Genomic DNA, 18,445 nt, shown 5'->3' on the forward strand with positions numbered 1-18,445 from the left:
CAACAATATGGTGTTCTGAAATTAAGTTTAGGGTTTAATTATAATCAGACCATGGTGAAATATTAGCTGCTTTGATATCTTTAGTTATTTATGTTGGTATGGTAGTTATTTCGTTGCCTCAATTATAATAGTTGTTTAGACTTAGACATAATTGGTTCAATTGAATCTAATGTTTGTCTAAATGGACTAATTATTTTGAAATATTGTTTTCTTTTACCCCAAAATATTGAATGTCTCGGTTGATGATGATCTGAAAAATATTAGTTGTTTTGTGAGGATAACTATCATGAATTGTCAATTGTTCAAATATTACTAGTTTTTCGAAATTGTGGTTAACCAATTAGATGTTATGATGATTCCACGGTTGTCTCAATGTGTTACGTTTGGTTTGTTGTCTTGATAAGATAATGCCCAAAATGTTGCCTCAAAATGATAATTGATTACGAAATATGATATGCTTTTATTTAGAAATAATGTTGCAAAATATCAGTTTGTTTCGTACAAAATGTTGTCTCAAAAGCTTGATGTGATGGTCATCAAAAAAATAGTAGTTGTATTCGTTAGATCAATTGCATGTCCCAAATTTTTGTGTCAATCAAACAGATTTATTGTGTTATATAATTAACATCAAAATTGTTGTTTTAATAAATTAGTTTTCCTCAACAAAATCGATTAAGTTAGTATATTAATTGTCATATAACACTAGTTACTATTTTGAAATATTAGTGTTGCGTATTAATAATAATAATAATAATAATAATAATAATAATAATAATAATAATAATAATAATAATAATAATAATAATAATAATAATAATTTTTATTATTTAAATAATACTTTTTATATTGTAAAAATTTATTATTATATAAATAATAAATAGTTGAATAATGTGATGTAAATTTATAATAAAAAGAATTATCACTAAAAATATATATTAAAAAAAATAATCATTTTTTTTTAATCAAAGCAATTATTGGAATTTTTTAATGGTTGAATGAATGAATTTTTTTTTAGGGTAGGTAAAAAAGAAAATTATAAAATTGAAAATGGTATTTTTTTTTTCTTATTTAAAGAATCAAAATAAATACACCATTAACAGCTTTTTCAAATGTATTATAATTATTTAGACATAATAATTATTTTAAATATGATAATTTGATAATTGTATCCTGAAATATTGATTCTCTATTGTAAAGTGAGCTAGAGCCTCTATTTAGATGAATATGCACTCATGAATGTCGTATATGGCCAAACAAGCTTAGTTTCACATGAGTTGTTTTTAAATATGTGATATCCCACACATATTTTACCTTTTTTATTATGGTTGCAAAATTGATGAATGGAACGTACAAATAGTATATCAAAAGGCAATTGAACTCCTATTAAACTCATGTTTTACGAGAGTAATAAACTGATAAACTAATCAGTAAATCATAACATAAAATGCTACTAATTAGTATTTCAGCTACCATATTATCATTATACTCCAAATTTGATATCAATACGTCCAGAGAAACCAAAACCATGCTCGAGTTATAAACTACTCAAGATTTCTCTACGTTTTGATTTCAACGCTGTGGTATAGATCCAAAATTTCAGGAGTTCTTTCCAGCCAAATCTTCAAGGGACAAGCTCAGAGAATCGAGAGAACCTTTGCGGACTTCCTCACCACGAGCAGCCAGGAAGTCTTCGACGCTGCCTGGCTCGCCGAACCAACCAAGATGGTCTGCAATAAGGTGTAAATTGTTGCATCCACCGCAACGTGCCACTACCACGCCCTTCTCGTATGATTCACGGCAAACTGTCTTGATTGATCTTGTCTCGCAGACCTTGCAAGTGAAGATCATGGCAAGGTCATGCCTAGGGGATGATTTCAAGTTGGACAGAACAGAGTACTTCACAGCAGAACCATCGTCCTTGTTTTCATGAACAGAGTTGCCTTCGTTATCTTTAGAATCCTCAGCAATTGATGAGTTTGCTAGGCTCTGATTACCTCTTATCCAAAATCTTTGCCCAGTCAAGAACCATGAATTTGCAAACGGGTGAATCTGGCAAGTCCTTTCTGCAATCAAAATTTGTAGTAATGTAAACTATAAATAAAAAGATGAAAGAAACCGTCAAGAATCAGACATCAGATAATGAAATGAATCCAAGAATATTTATTCTTCTAAAGCTACAAGAAAATTTCCTCAAACATTTTAAAGGAAGAACACCCGAAGCTTCACAAACGGTCCCATTTTACTGCTAAAACCAAATTAACCAGACCTCAAATTGTCTGTTATGAAGCTCACGAGCCGCTAATGAGATTTATATGTTCAAACTCTGTTTGCTCGGGAAAATGGATCAAATTAGTAACCTTATTAATGCTCTACTGGCAAACAAAAAGAGGAGGGACTTTTTCTTGATGGCTTCTAGCGGTTTATCTCTTCACGAGTCGATCGGCTCTAGTCTAGACTTTTCCACACGAGTCATCGGCTCTAGTCTAGACTTTTCCACCCAACGAAGTTCTTGGAAAGCCTTTAGAGCAGGCATCACAAACCCTTTCTTTTGCCTGACTAAAAGATTTTATGCTGTATATGTTCTTGGCTTTTTTTGTTCTTTGGTCATTTTCAGCAACTTTAGCCCTCTACGGCCCCAATTAGGAGCACTCAAAAGCGCCATTGCCAACGGTGCAATCTATGCTGCCTCCAAGGCATCCCACCTCCTAGGGAGTTTTGAAGGGCGGTAACCTTAGCCCAGAACTCGATCTACGGCCCCAGTTAGGGGCACTCAAAAGCGCCATGCCAACAGTGCAATCTATGGTGCCTCCAAGGCAACCCACCCCCTTCCAAGTGATTCAAAATGTTTAAAAGTGTTAGACATAAGATTAAATTTAAGCTATCCATCCGCTATCCGCTGAAGCGGAGTTTGAAATAAATCATATAAAACACTTATAAAAGAGTATCATGGACACAACTCCCTTCACTTCGAAAACAACAGAAAGAACTCGCCCAGAATATTCAACCAATTAGATCATAGATACACATAATTGTCCCTTAATCCTCTTTGGTAAGTCTTTGGGAAGTCAGAAAATAAATTACCAATATACTCATTTCACCACTTCGACACAAGATTTTCCCATGATCGGAGAATACCAAATTCACCCACTAATGGAGGGGATAGAGAAACAAATAACAGATTCCTATGATTCTGGAACGATTTAAATAACAAGCAAAGTACCAGAACAAATCAGGCAAACATATATAGATAGGAGTGAGAAAAATTGTCTAAAATTAGGGTTTTACCAAGAGAAGAGAAATGGAAGCTCACCGTGCGGAAGAGAGGTCTGCGATCGATAACGCAAAGCGAGAGAGAGAATTCGCCTCGTCGCCATGGAAGACTGCAAACGGAGCTCCGAGTGAGGAAGTTCAGATTTCCATCGCCGGGTGTGCGTATACCAGAACGGCCGGGTTCCTCTGGAAGTTCGACATCAATTATACTTTCGCATTAAATCGGGTAACCAAAATTTGGTTAAAATAACCCCTGCAAATAATAATAATAATTTATTTAGGTTTAATATATCCCATACTTAAATATTAATTTTATTTTTTTTAATTAATATATTTAATATATTAAATATTAGTCAGTATATTTCAAATTAAAAGTATATTTATGTATTTAATATATTAAATATTAATTTAAATAATTAAAAAATTTATTCAATCTGGACTAATTATACGTCGCTCTATCTAGACTAAGAGTTGCTATGCATTCTAAGATAAATTATGTCAATTGATACAATTATTATAAGAAAATCGATCTTTCACTAGCTAGTCAAAAGTCTATTTTACCCTTGTAATTATATCTCATCCCTCTAGGTACCACTAATTCTCTCATGGAACCGAAACATTTGTTTATGATCCAATAATAAATTACCTCTGGGTCGAGTGAGAAAGTAGGGCCCAATTATTTAAATCTCAAGATTAACACTTTAAAAAATTACTAATCTACTTATTCTAGATAAAATTATATTCGTAGTTCTCGATATGTAAATCAAAAGACAAATCCTCATAAATAAAAGATGATTGTTTTCTCAAAATTAAAATCAAGTCGCATGTAATTATATAGTAAAATATTAATCTTCTTAATTAATAAATCTATAAAAATAAATAAAATATTTTATGGTCTAATTTTATACGAATTCAATATATATAATAATTATACGGATCCAATCATAAAAATTACAAATTGAATCGTATTAACCACGTATTACAGTAGTAAATAAAATAATTAAAATTATTATTAAAAATTAAATAATTAATTAAAAAACTAAGATTGAATATTTGAACAATAAAATAAATATATTATTTTTTATATTACAGGTTGGTCGACAGCGATGGATTTAAAGTTGCGTTATCTTTATATATAGAAGAACTTTATTTTATATTCAAGTATTTAAATATAGGTATCCCAATCCATTAAAAACCTTTTTTTTTATATATAGTATTTATTCTTTTTTCTTAGTACAATTGGATATGAAACATAAAACATTGAATACTAAATTTATAATTTAAAAAATTAAAGATGCTTATATTTAAATCTCTCAAAATTCCCCATTAAAAAAATTTTAAGTTAAAATATCCCAAAATTCTCACGAACACTTCTTCAAAAATCAATTAATTAATTATGAAGTATCAAAAAAAAAAAAAAAAAAAAAAAAAAAAAAAAAAAAAAAAAATGAGGCAGTGGAAGTTTGTACCGACTGTCGTTTCACTATCACCTTTTACCGAGGGGCGAGAGAAACCGACATGTCGAGTGATTTGCCAATGCTCTCTGCCCACCGGCTCGATTCCAGAAACAGCTTAGAAATCTTTCCCGCGACCCGACCCATACCCGGCCGCTTATCTGGGTCCTCCTCCACGCATTCCAGCCCAACCACCACCATCTTCTCCGCCACCTCCACCGGAAATGAGTCCATCAATCTCCGATCCACCCATGTCCGAATCCCGCCGGTTCCATTCTCCACTGCCTTTCTCGCTGTCTCTATTACACTCACCCTCACATACCCGCCGCCGCGATTCCCCTTCTCCAGAATGAACTTCAACGCCTCGTCGCCGGAGATTAGTTCCAGAATCAACACTCCGAACGCATAAACGTCGATTTTCTGGCTCATCGTCCCATTCGCCATCATCTCCGGCGCTATGTAACCTCTCGTTCCTTCCAGTTTAATCTTCTTAACGTTTGGCCGCTTCGGCCGCCTGTAAGTCGTAATCTCTGATTCGTTTCCTTCTTCTTCTTCTTCTTCATTCTCCTCCTCTGTCACTGCTGTCTCGCCACAGAGCTCCGCGGTGCCGAAGTGGCAGATTTTCGGAGTTAGGGTTTCCTCCGTGATTACAATGCTGGAGCTCTTGATGTGATTGTGGATGAATTTGGAGTTCAAACCAGAGCAATGGTGGATGTAATCAAGTCCGTGCGCTAAATCGGTAGCGATTTGCATCCGAGAAATCCAAGTCGAAAGTACGGTAAAATTGGGGTTTCTCGGATTACGGAGACACTCCGCCAAGTTTGCTCCGACGATAAATTCGTACACCAGATAAACGTAATCCCCCGAAATCGAAGCGCCTAGGAGCTTCACCAGACTGTTATGGTGGCTCCGGCCGATAACAGACAACTGATGCTTCAACTCCGGTAACTCAATCGGACGGAGCAATTTCCGCTGAAAAACGATCGCGTCTTTCCCCCTAATTAAGCAACGCCACGAAGAGGAAGACGACGACGAAGAGAACGGTTTGGAGAGGAAATTGTTGGTAGCGGAACGAATCTCAGAAAACTCGTAAATGAGAGGATTATCCGGAAGCGAATTCTTCAAACTGACAAGCGAAGCTCGACTAGAACTGGAAGATTTCGACGAGCTCTTAGTGCTGGATTTAGTATCGGTAGTGCTAATATTGTAACTCGTGAAATTCACAGAACTGGAAGGATCCACATAGGAAGACGAGGCGTTGGATTTCGACATTCGTTGATGGCGAGAGGATCTAGGGCTCGGAGGATTGATCACGTCCGTACTTTTCTTAGTCTTGCACATCGGAGTGACGAAATCCAAAATTGAAGATCAGAAAACATATGGACCTGTAGAACGTCTCGAAGAAGACGAAAAATTGGGGCAAAGAATCATAGAACAAACCAGATCGTCGGAGGAGGAAGAAACGGCGGCGGCGGCGGCGTCGAAATCGACCATTTGAATAGCGGAAACGCAGGTGGTAAAGTAATTTAGGGTTTGGTACAGAGGATTTTCAGTAATGTTGCTGTCAATCGGAGAAGACGAAACCCAAAACGACGACGAAGAAGACAGATAAACAAAATCGTACGGGAATTTTCTTCTCCGGCTATTCCACTGTTGTGGGCCTTTTCTCTAGGGAGAAATTTGTAATTGATTAATTAATTAATTAATTATTAAATATGTTACTATTCCATTTTTTAAAAATCACATAAATTATATTTAAAATATCGAATTTTATTTTTGAAAAATGTCAAATAAATTTATTATATAAGAAATTAAAAAAATTATTAGACATGGAGAACTGGCACTATTTTTAAAATTTATAAAGTTTATGAAAAGGACTAATTTATAATATAATATTTTATTTTTTTTATTGGTGTTTATTAAGGGTTTTTTAGTGGTACATTGCTTTATAGCTTCATATATGGGGGAGGTTTCTTTTTTAAATGAGGAAATAAAATAATGCTTCAAATAGGAATGATAATTAATGATGATGATTGATAGTGAATTTAAAAATATTGGCATAGTATTAATATTTTAATATATATATTTATATATAAGATTTATTAGACAAAGTTTAACATAAAAATATATCAAATACAATAAAAGCAGGTATAATTTTTTTTTTTTTTTTTTTTTTTTTTATCTTGACATTAAATAGTCCATTTAAATATAGATATAAAGCCATATATTCTAGTAATATACCGCCAATCTTAAAATATAGAAAGTGACAAAATATATTTAATAATTAAATAACATTTTTTTCTAAGAACAAAAATGTCGAACTCTAAAGGAAGTTATGCAATGTTTCGGGACATAGTGATGTCAATTTAATTTGCAGGAATCTCCTTCGACCAAAATTGAAATATCAAGAAAGAAAAAGATAATCTTATTTAATGAAGAATGATGGAAAAAGTAGAGTGATTTTTTATGAAGATATTGCAAAAATTATATTATATATATTTATCCCGAATCATTGAACTTTTTAAAATGAAAGACCTGTTTCTAAGTGATCGAAGACGCTTTCAAAAACAATTTACTCAAATTTAATTAAACTGCTTTAATTTAAAGTCAAGTTGAAGTATTGACATGTACTAAAAATTTATAAAAAAATATTAAATTAAGTCAAACGGGGTAATTCATCTTCATGAAACCAATGGTTCAATCATTATCACCATATTTACCGTCCTAAAAAAAGGTAAAAGTGGTAAAGATTGATGGTACACTTAAAAGATTAAGGTTAAAGTTGAAAGAATGAACTAATAAAACTTCAAAAACCACATACAGTTTACCAAATTTGATTCCTTTACAATCGCATATATTTTACAAAAATATAAAAATATTTAAAAGAAATAGTTTCTATATATACAAAAGAAAAGAACCAAAGCTAGAAAATTGTATGAAAACTAATTAACGAGTGTAACAATTCTATGGAAGTTTATTATACTATAAAACAATAATAGAAATAATATGTTGAAAAATATTAAAAAAAGAAAAATACAGCACATGAAACTCTATAATGAGAACCCCTTATTCTCAAAAAAAAAAAAAAAAAAAAAAAAAAAAAAAAAAAAAAAAAAAAAAAAAAAAAACTGGGAAGGAAGAACAATAAATATAAATAATGCAGGCTGGTGGATAAAATTACCATATTATAATGCCAATCCAAATTCCTCAGGAACTCAAATTCTGGGCGATTTTTAAGACGGAAGAATAGGTTCCAAAGGCTGCTGCTATAAGCCCTATTATTATGATTATGCCACATACTATTCCCTGCACAAAAATATATGTTATTTTCTAACAATGTGGCTCCAAACATTCTTCTGTAGATCATTCCAATAATACAATAGAAAAATGTTCTAAAATTTAAATAAACAAATAGTCACGTGCCAAATTATGATTGAACAACTAAATTGAACCGTAAAAAATAGGTATATTTTTTTTTTATTTACGTGGTCGTATTAAGAAACATCAAATTTATAGTATAATGAAAGTCGATGCATAGGTTGTACCGATGTAATGCTCCAGATCCACCGTTAGCAGATATTGTCCTCTTTGGGCTTTCCTTTCGGGCTTCCGCTCAACGCTTTAAAACCGTCTGCTAGAGGGTTTCACAATCCACCCCTCTTCCGGGCCCAGGAGATCCAACCCACTATCCTTCCACCGATAGGAGCGGAAGATTACGCTATTATGTGAAACCAGCCTCACGCGGTTTCCTCCAACTAGGTAATAGACTTCATAAAATAAGTTTTGTGTAAACCTTCCACTAGCAGACGCGTTTTAAAGCCTTGAGGGGAAACCCGAAAGGAAAAGTCCAAAGAGGACAATATTTGCTAGCGGTGGATCCGCGTTACAACCGATCTTTGTGCAATGATCTAATCATCTAACTACAATTCATCACGTGACAAAGTCTTATTTCTTCTTTTTTTTTATTTTTTTTATAGTTTTTTCAGTTTTTTTTTTTTTTTTTCATAAGAAAATTTCGGATTCTTGTTTGCAAGGATTATACATAAATTTCTGATTCGTGATCAAATTTTCACTAAAAAAACACTCAAAATTCTATCATCAGGAATAGATAAATTTTCACACACAGTATATATCAGTACAGCAACAAAAGAAAAACATTACCTGTAGACGAGTTACTTTCCCTTTGAGGATGCTCAGGAAACAAGCACATGGAAGTATTAAACTCTGCGAATGTGAAGTTTTAAACGAAGTTATAAACAAGAACAGCTTGGTTAACAAACTCACGCATTGCAGAAAAGCTTACAATAAACATGGTCAGAAGTGAGCCGATGAGCGACATAACCAGACCTGCCAAAGATGATTAACAATATTTAGTATGACGCTTCTCTTCAAACCTATAGATATTGTCAGTAAGAAATCTTTAGTAAGTACTTACCAAAGAAAGGAACGCTGAGACCCACGAGCAAGGTGGAGATGACAAGAGCTGTTCTAATAAGGATTGAGAATATTAAAAACTGGGGATGATTTGATGGTATCAGCTCCTCCAGACTCATTGCAATTGGAGTCACCGTCAAAGCATATGTAGATTTCATTAAGAAAAATAGTTGTTGTTCATATAACAGAAATCTAGGACCTATTGAAAGATCGTTGGGAGGGAGCCCACATTCGCTAGGAGATGATTATGGGTTTATAAGCAAGGAATACACCTCCATTGGTACGAGGCCTATTGAAAAAAAAAAGCAAAAGTAAAATCACGAGAGTTTATGCTTAAAGTAAATGTAGAGAGTTATGATTCCTAACATGGTGTCAGAGTCATGTCCTTCACTTAGTCATGTTAATAGAATCCTCAAATATCGAACAAAGACGTTGCGAACTTTGAATGTGTAGTCAAAAGTGACTCAAGTGTCGAACAAAGGGTGTTCGAGGGCTTCACAGGGTCCTCAGTAGAGGCTCTATGATTTAGTTTGTTTGAGGGGAGGATTGAGAGCTTATACTCAAAGTGGACATATCATATCATCACGGTGTTTCAGATATTTTTCAAATTATACATCAGTTCATAATTATACTGAAACTGGAATATAGTGCATTACGTTCTACATGAAAGATAAAAGGATATTTGGTAAATGGGTTAACCACCTGCAAAGAACAAAAATCAGAGACGAAGTATCATTAGCCACTGCTACAGAGTAAGCAGTAACAAATAACAAATCTCATGAAAGGCTAATGTTAAAGTTCATGACATGTATTACAAAGCTGTGGGTATCAAAATTGTAAAGAATTTACCGTAGTCCAGACGGCGATTTTTGATGCAACCAAGTTCTTTGGCAAGTTAAGAGTGAACTGTGACAACGTGGATTCTCCGAACATTGCATATCCCATCAAAGCAACTCCCGCATACATCAAAGTACAAACAATGAAACTGCACAATAATGTGAAATGGTTTTATTCACGGGAGAGCATGAAACTTCTTATTCATTCACTGCATGATAAAGGTCATATGCATCTATATAAATAGCTAATCATAGTTCAGCATTTTACATTACCATGTTAAGAGGACTGCCGGAAATTGACTTGGTTTTGCCATTGAACTATAAATATTGGGGAAGACAGCGTGTCCAGAATAGCAGAAGCCATAAAGACCAACAGCAATAGGAAGGGTTGCAGGATTCAGTAACGTCGTCGTCTCCTTCCCTTGGAAACCGACATCATCCACCAACCCAATCCAGAACAAGCATAGGACAACCAATATTGATGCGATAACTCCACCAGCTGAAGCAGCAAAATGAATCAAATTAATGTTTTAGGTCACCGTTGTACTGTTTCATGTCCCAATTTTCACCCAAAATCCTAATGAATTTCCACCTCGACAGTTTTGAAACATTTATGAAATTAAGATAAAAAAAGTAATACTATAACTTTTGAAAGACCATAAAAACAAAATTTAGCAGTATATATACATATAGTAACTGATGATTCAGTGCTGCACATCAACAATGAAAGACGAACAGTGGATGAAGATGATAATTCAAGAAATGTAATTTCTGCTACCCCTAGACTAGCTTCTTTACCACTTACCAGAGATATAGCTAAGAATGGTTAAGTCCCGGAGCCAAACGGTAGGAAGAACAGCAAGAGCAGTCATCAAAGCAAATAAAAGGTGTGCATTTAACTCATATCCACCCACATTTAAATGGGCATTTGGAAATAGAGAAGACAAGTTATCACTCTCCAAGATTATTTGCTCAATACCAGCAGCCTGAAAGAAGAGAAAATTCTATTAACTGTCTACTAAAAACACTATAATAATTATACTAAACAACTAATGAAACATAATATTTTCATAGCTAATGAAAATGACCATACTTTTCTGGACTATTGGAATGAGAGTGAAGGGTGTAGAAAATATGTTAGTTTATATAATAATTTTTAGGGAGATAAATTTAAATCTATTTATTTTAACTTCAAGTTCCAAAGAGGAGACTGTAAAAATCTCCTGATAAGAGAGAGAGCTAGGGATTAATTCACTATATTCAGTTGATTATTTATTTCATCTTATAGTTTTATAAATTTTAAATATATCTATATAAATATAAAGGGAGATAATTAATATCTATTAAGCCAATCTAAGCATAATTAACTGGAATTACCAACTCAAATATAGATGGTTCAACGTCGTCCTACTCTACAATTATTGACCTAACAAAAACAATATAAAATTTAAAGAAAAATTGATTATTTAAATGATGATCTTAATACTAAAACAATTATGTATAGAAAAAAAAATATAAAAAATGAAGGTAGAATTTTGTATCTCTCACTTTGGAATTAAAAAAATAATATAGAATAAAATAACGTACATAAAAATAGACTATAATAAATAAAAAAAAATATATATTTTTGAATGTTTGATCAAATTACGTTTCAATTTAGTCTTTGTTTTAAAAAATTTTAAATGGGACCTCTCTATGATCCAGATCAAAACTAAAAATAAATACCAAGTTAAAATGAATTCAAAACAATCGGGACCAAATGGTAATTCAACCAAAAATGAAAGTTTTAAGTGGGAGTTGCAGACGGAAAGGAACCCACGTGGACCCGCGAATCCTGGCGTCAAAATATCTTATAGGAGCAGTCAGCGGTCAGCATTTTAAAAATCAGCCACCAACTCATCCAACAACCATTGGTTTAATTAATCAGATAGAACAAAACAAATAACACGTACTCACTCAATGGAGATAGCTGTACTTACGTATAATTCCAGGTACAAAACTATCTGCATCCACAGCAACAAACAAAAGCAAAACATTATTAATTATGTTAATTACACCTATCTAGCAGTATAGACCTTGAACAACTCGTTTTTTAAACATGAATGTTTATAGATTAGAAGAATAATTTGTTATAATTGATTACTTTACATATGAAATGATATTATTAGATGATTTAAATGGCATACCGAGATGATGATTCGACCGGTGGTGCCGAAGGCTGCCTGGCCGATGTCTGGGTAAGTATCCAGCTCCGGTCTACTTTCCATGCAGTCGCGAAGGAGGAGTCCAGTATAATAACAGAGCACAGCAAATAAGAGCAAAATTGAAAGTCCAAGCCATCCTCCCTCTTTCGCTGCGAAAGGCGTCGATAGTATTCCAACCCCACATAGCACATTTCCACCTGCATCATCATCAACATCAACATCAACATCATATACCGAAACCGAATCATCTGAAATCGAGTTTCCTTTTTTTGCTTTCTATAACTTGGTGGGACCCCCACTATTTCGCCTTCCATTTTCCTCATAGTTTTGGTTGGACCCACTAGTTTTTTCTGTTTCATAATTATGGCGGTTTCCCCATTTCCAAAACCGTGGCTACACACAAACCTACACTTCAAAAACAGGTTATCTAAATTAGGCAACACAACGCTCTGAATTGTTTATCCGTGTGGGTCATGTCAGAGTGGTGCCACATGAAGCAACTTATAGGTCAAAAAAGTTAATAGGGCCTGATTTCCGTTCATGTACGTAATTTGCTAAAGTGCTCCAATGACACTAACGGATATGAAGCTATTCCATGTGGGGGGTGGTGATATGATAGGCACATGGGGGGGTTAGGTTATTGTCAGCATTAAGCGAAAACACAAAACAGTAATAAAAAGTGGGCATGGAAATCACGTGTCTGAGTTATTTGCTCTAGGACAAACTTTACAGAATCGCCGCATCTATGAACTTTTTGTAGCAAGTTTTATCTATTCGAGAGGACAAAAAAAGGAGCCCTCAATCGTGTAAAAAAAGCTAGCTGAATTAGGTAAGAAAAGAAAAGGCAGGACGGCATGCAAAAATATCACGTGGTTAGACCCTCTGGACATATTAATTTCAAATGCTGACAAAGCCAATCAAACAATAATAAGGTAGCCAATATATAAAACCAAATAGTAGTAGGGATTTTGGTCGTGTGAAATACGAGTATAATTATTATGTTATTTGAAATATTTTTTTGAAGTATTATCAAAAGTCCAAAATCTTTTCCAAAGCATTCAAAAATCAACAGAACACTCGTTACCAGAAACGACAGCTAATGGAAAAGTCCCAATTTCAGATGTTCATCATTTCATCCACGGAATGTTTTTCTAGTGAGATAGAGATCAGAGATGCAAGGAATATATTGGGCATAATATTATATTAAAATGTCATAGTTCAGGACTAACCATTGAGCAAGGCTTGACCGAATGAGCTTCGACGAGCAGTCGGAAACTCGTGTGGGACTGTGGAAAGTTTGTCATCTTTTTTAATGGCCGATGCCCTCCTTGAAGTGAAAGGGAGAATCAGAGAGTGAGAGCTAAGTCGTTGCTGCTGCGGCGGCGGCGGCTGCTCGTCTTTCTTCTCGTCAGCCACCGTGGGCAGCAGCGGTTTTGTCGCAGAAGCTAATGTCTCAGAAGTGTGCCTTCTGGTTAACGAAGAGGACAGGAATGAGCTGCCCCATCCAGTTAAAGATGACGTTCCCAACATCCCGATTTTAGGCGATGGGACACTGCCCAGCATATCCATTGACTGTCTGAAACATACAATTAATAGGCCCCAAATTCAGCTTTACCAAAAGCTCGTAGAGCATATCAATCAAACTCTAGCTTACAGTATTGTATACAAACAAATTTAAACTCAAAATTTTGTAATTTAGTTATTTAAACTTCCAATTTCCTTCTTTTGTTAACTTACTTAAATTAAAAAAAAAAAAAATTATTTAACTAATTAGATACAGGATTGGGATTATAAAATTCTAGTTTTTCTTAATGTCAAATATGTACAGAAAATTCATAACTGTTTATACGTATAATTAAAAGTTTGAATGTATTAAATGGTTTTTAAAGTATATGAACTTACTGAATAAAAAATTAAAAGTTTAGTTATCATAAGCACACTTCAAACTTTTATTCTCACTATTAAAGTAAAAAAATGAATATATTAAAAAATTATAGTGCGATCAAATGAGTTAAAGATAGGATGTCATCCAAAAAACTAATCAAATATATTATTAGCATCCGTACTAACTTTATGAATCAAAATATAGGCAATTTGAGTAATATAAGATTTATTTCAATCTCGAGTTTGATTGTAATGCTAAAAAGTGATTTCTACCGGAAATTTAGAAATCCAAAAGATAAAAAAGAAAAAAATATGAAATGACCTCCCATTTTGTGTTGTCGGAAGAACTTTTTTGTAACAGAAACAAAACCAACTAAAACGACATGTACAAAGCGTGATCGAATCGAGAATATTTTCTAATCAAACGAACGGATCGACGGAGTCTCAAACAGATAGATCAGATATTCATAGAGAAGTAAGTAAAAGGAACAAACAAAACGCACAGAAGCGAGGGCATTAATTTATTGATACGAAGATAGAGATTGATACCTGTAACTTTGAGGCCAAGCGGTGGTGTATGAATTAGGCTTGCTCCGTCTCTGATTTTCAGTCGAAGCATCGGAAGAATCCGAATCGTTTCCATCGTCTTTATCTTTATGCATTACATTCTCCGGATTCTCTTCGTCTTCACTCTCATACAAAAAACTCTGTTCCGAAACAGAACTCTTCATCCTCTCCGTCCTCCAATCTTTCCGTTCTCCTTACAGTATACTCCGCAGAGCACGAACAACCTAGAGATCGAACCAACAGAAACAAAACAAAACAAAAAAAAAAAAAAACGATCGGATGAAAATCACACAACGCGCACACTTCAACACTCAATCATCCGTAGTAAACACAAGAATCGCTAATGAATCAACACAAGTTCAATTAACTACAAAACGAAAATTACAATAGATAACAAATTCAAAGCGGTACAGAATCGAAAATTTTCTATCTGATTACAAGTCAAAAGGCATGAAAGAAACCGTAAATCTGTAGAGAAAGTTTCAGTGAAAACGAACCGTGAGTTGAGTGGAACGAAGATCGGAGAGTGTCGGCTACCGCCTTGCTCTGCTCCTGTTTCTCTGCTCTCTTCTCTCTGTCGTTCATATAAATAACTCTTTCCCTCTAAAGCTATTACTTCCAACTCATTTTGTCTTGTTCTGTTTTTTGGCCATTTTAAATTTGGTAAAATATATATTATTTGTCTGGGTTTAGAAAATAACTAAAACAAATATTAGCCTTTTTATTATTGGCATCACTTTAGCTACCAAAAAAATCACATGGATCACGATTAAATGATATTAGTATTATATTAATCTATTTTAAATATATATTTAAAAAATATATATTTAAAAAATATATATATTTTTTATTGTAATAACCAACTAAATTACAAAATTTTAGTTTCAATTTTATTGTTCCAAGTTTCAAATAGATCTTTTTAATATGCCACATTTATAGAATATTTATTTTTAATTAGTGATTAAGATAATAATAATAATAATAAATAAATAAAATAAAATAAAATAAAAAGAAACACAGTGATGCTGATTTGTAATATGCCACATTTAGAAAGGTCGTGGTGTAAATAAAAGAAATTTGGGGTCGTTGTGCAAATAGAACAAATAAGAACATATCAGTCCCAACTCTTTTATTTTTATCTCACTCAACTCATTTTCATTATTTTTCAATATTTATATTTTAGTTGGTCGGATCTTATTAAAAAAATTAAAGAATTTTCTAAGATATCACAGTCATGCTCTAAACTTAGTCATGTTAATAGAATTTTTAAATGTCGAATAAAGGACTCTAAATGAAAAAGGAGTCGAGCCTCCCGCCTCGAGCCTCGAAGGCATAGTAAAAAATGACTAAGACTCCAAAAGAAAAAGGAGTCGAGCCTTGATTAAGGGAAGACGTACTTTGTTCGAGGGAGATGTTGGAGGATGAAAATCCCACATCGGCTAATTTAGAGAATGATTATGGATTTATAATCAAGGAATACTGTTTCTATTCCTATGTGACATTCTGAGAAAGCCCAAAACAAAGCTGTGAGAGCTTATGTCAAAGTGGACAATATCATACTATTATAGAGAGTCGTGTTCATCTAATAAATTTTTAAAAGGTTAATTTGAGCATTATTCATTACATTTATATGCTAATATTATATTATCAAAAATATATAATTAACAATTTTATTAGGGGTTTACATGTAAATTGCTACACAATCAACTTTGGAATACGACATTTTCATTAAATAGTTATCATCAAAATCTCAATAATATTTAAGCAAAATGACCTTTTTAACCTCGACTTTTATCAACCAATTTTTGACAATTGTACATAATATAAACTTCAACAAAATCTCAAATAAGATTAAAAAATTGAATTTGCAAATAAATAAATAATTAATTAATTTTATCAGAGTTTAAATATTTTATTTAGTTGATTAATCATTAAAAAAAAAATAATCAAACGTCACATTAATTAAACCCTAAAAAAGAAACAAAAACGTTTAATTAATCTCACCCAAAATTTTAAATATTTGATTAGATTAATTAATAGAACTTAAAATTAATTGAATTTCATCGAACTTAGAAACAAATCTATTTATAAATATTAAACTAAAAAAATATTCAGATATTCTCGGCAAGGAAATTATTAAAATTCCAATAAAATCACAAATAAAATCTTAATATCATTAAAAAAAAATCTGATCAACGAAATAATTAAGGATTTTTTTTTATTTTTTATTTTTTATTTTTTTACAAAAAATAAAATAAAATTTGGAAAACGATTGGGATATATGAATTGATCAAACAAAACCCTAATCCCTTTATAAATAGGTTCATTCGCATTCAAATTCTTCAAAACTGAGTTAGTTCTGTTTACGTTCATTCATCTTCAAAATTTCTCAAAATCATCTCTGTTTATTCGATTCTGTTTTTCGACTCTGTTCTTCGACCATCGCTATGAGAACTTTTCAACTAAAATCATCGGACAACAAAATTTTCAAGGTAAGCGAGGAGATCGCGATACAATCCGCAGTGATTAAGAGCTTTCTTGAAGATTTCGGATCTGATAGCGACGAAATTGTGATTCCGCTGCCAAATGTTAGCGGAAGAATATTAGAGATAGTGATCGAGTGGATCGTGAAGCACGCGGATGATGAACTGACGAAAGAAGAAGTCCGAGATTGGGAGAATAAGTTTATGAATGATCTAAATATGGAAGTGACGACGGAGCTTGTAATGGCGGCCAATTACCTCGAAGTCATCGGATTGCTCCATCGAACTTGCCAGAGCATCGCCGATCAAATTTCCGGCAAGAGTCCGGAGGAGATTCGGAGGATACTTAACATTACCAATGATTTTACGCCGGAAGAAGAGGCGGAGATCCGAGAACAGAATGGTTGGGATCTCAATCCATCAACAACGGACGACGGGCTGTTTCGGATTTAAATTCATCGGTACCATTTACTGAACTAATCTATTATATATATATATATATATTTCTTATTATTATTATTTTTTTCTTCTTATTATTATTTTTTTTTTTCTTCTTCTTCTTCTTATTTTTTTTTTTTCTTCTTCTTATTATGTATTATTTTTTGCATCTTTTATTTACAAAAGTTATTGAAAATAATATCGTCGATAAATAGCAAACATTAGAGTCCAATATAATAAAATTAAAAGTTTATAAAAAAATGTTTAATTGATTTTTTCTTTTTAAATTTTATTTAAATGAAAAAGAAAGTCGAAAACTATATTTTAAATTTAATCTCAATAACATATAGTTATTAAAAAATAATTATTATGAATAAAATAAATTGTATTTTTATTTTTAGTTTGTGTTGCTTTCATGATGGTTCTAAAAAGATTTTACCAAAATTTAAATTATTTAATTCAATTAGTTTTACCATAATTTTAAATATTTGTTTTATTCGATTAATTAATCAAAACGAACATTTAATTTAATTAATCTGATAAATTTTTTTTTAAAGAAAAGTAGTTGAGAATTAATTAATCAATGAAATTAAATATTTTTTAATTAATTAATCCAATTTTACAGACTATTTATTTAAATGGAGTAAATGTCAAATTAAAAGATCTTATGTTATTTAACATTATCATTAAGGAAATATTTTACATCATTTATGTTCTATATGTAACAGGGTGAAGATTCGAATGAAATCACAATCCATATAAAATATTAATAGGTTTTAAATATACCTTTTAATTAAAAAAATATTTTCAATTAAATCAAATCTTGATATAAAATAAATGTAACTTTATTCGGAATATTTTATATTTTCGAAAAA

The 18,445-nt window shown here is 32.4% G+C and overlaps 3 protein-coding genes and 1 pseudogene across 3 annotated transcripts; 1 reads left to right on the top strand and 3 right to left on the bottom strand.

Annotated features, from left to right (window-relative positions):
• Positions 1-1,359: 1,359 nt before the first annotated feature.
• Positions 1,360-3,500, bottom strand: ZR3 (Zim17-type zinc finger protein). Its single transcript, XM_023694427.2, has 2 exons — positions 3,311-3,500; positions 1,360-2,063 (listed from the first exon to the last, which is right to left on the bottom strand). The coding sequence occupies exons 1-2, from the start codon at positions 3,372-3,374 to the stop codon at positions 1,597-1,599; spliced, it is 531 nt and encodes a 176-aa protein (XP_023550195.2). The 5' UTR covers positions 3,375-3,500; the 3' UTR covers positions 1,360-1,596.
• Positions 3,501-4,674: 1,174 nt separating this feature from the next.
• LOC111808452 (lysM domain receptor-like kinase 3) lies at positions 4,675-6,182 on the bottom strand. Its single transcript, XM_023694438.2, has one exon. The coding sequence runs from the start codon at positions 6,063-6,065 to the stop codon at positions 4,764-4,766; it is 1,302 nt and encodes a 433-aa protein (XP_023550206.2). The 5' UTR covers positions 6,066-6,182; the 3' UTR covers positions 4,675-4,763.
• A 1,454-nt stretch (positions 6,183-7,636) lies between these two features.
• LOC111797016 (amino acid transporter AVT1C) lies at positions 7,637-15,248 on the bottom strand. Its single transcript, XM_087118712.1, has 13 exons — positions 15,147-15,248; positions 14,632-14,873; positions 13,428-13,774; positions 12,181-12,395; positions 11,974-11,997; positions 10,800-10,980; positions 10,268-10,493; positions 10,008-10,143; positions 9,837-9,860; positions 9,160-9,301; positions 9,028-9,071; positions 8,886-8,948; positions 7,637-8,030 (listed from the first exon to the last, which is right to left on the bottom strand). The coding sequence occupies exons 2-13, from the start codon at positions 14,811-14,813 to the stop codon at positions 7,932-7,934; spliced, it is 1,683 nt and encodes a 560-aa protein (XP_086974838.1). The 5' UTR covers positions 14,814-14,873; positions 15,147-15,248; the 3' UTR covers positions 7,637-7,931.
• A 1,848-nt stretch (positions 15,249-17,096) lies between these two features.
• LOC111808229 (uncharacterized) lies at positions 17,097-17,599 on the top strand (annotated as a pseudogene).
• Positions 17,600-18,445: the final 846 nt, after the last annotated feature.

Source organism: Cucurbita pepo, chromosome 1 (assembly GCF_057944985.1).
Source record: "Cucurbita pepo subsp. pepo isolate OVF chromosome 1, ASM5794498v1, whole genome shotgun sequence".
NCBI classification, from domain to species: Eukaryota; Viridiplantae; Streptophyta; class Magnoliopsida; order Cucurbitales; family Cucurbitaceae; genus Cucurbita; species Cucurbita pepo.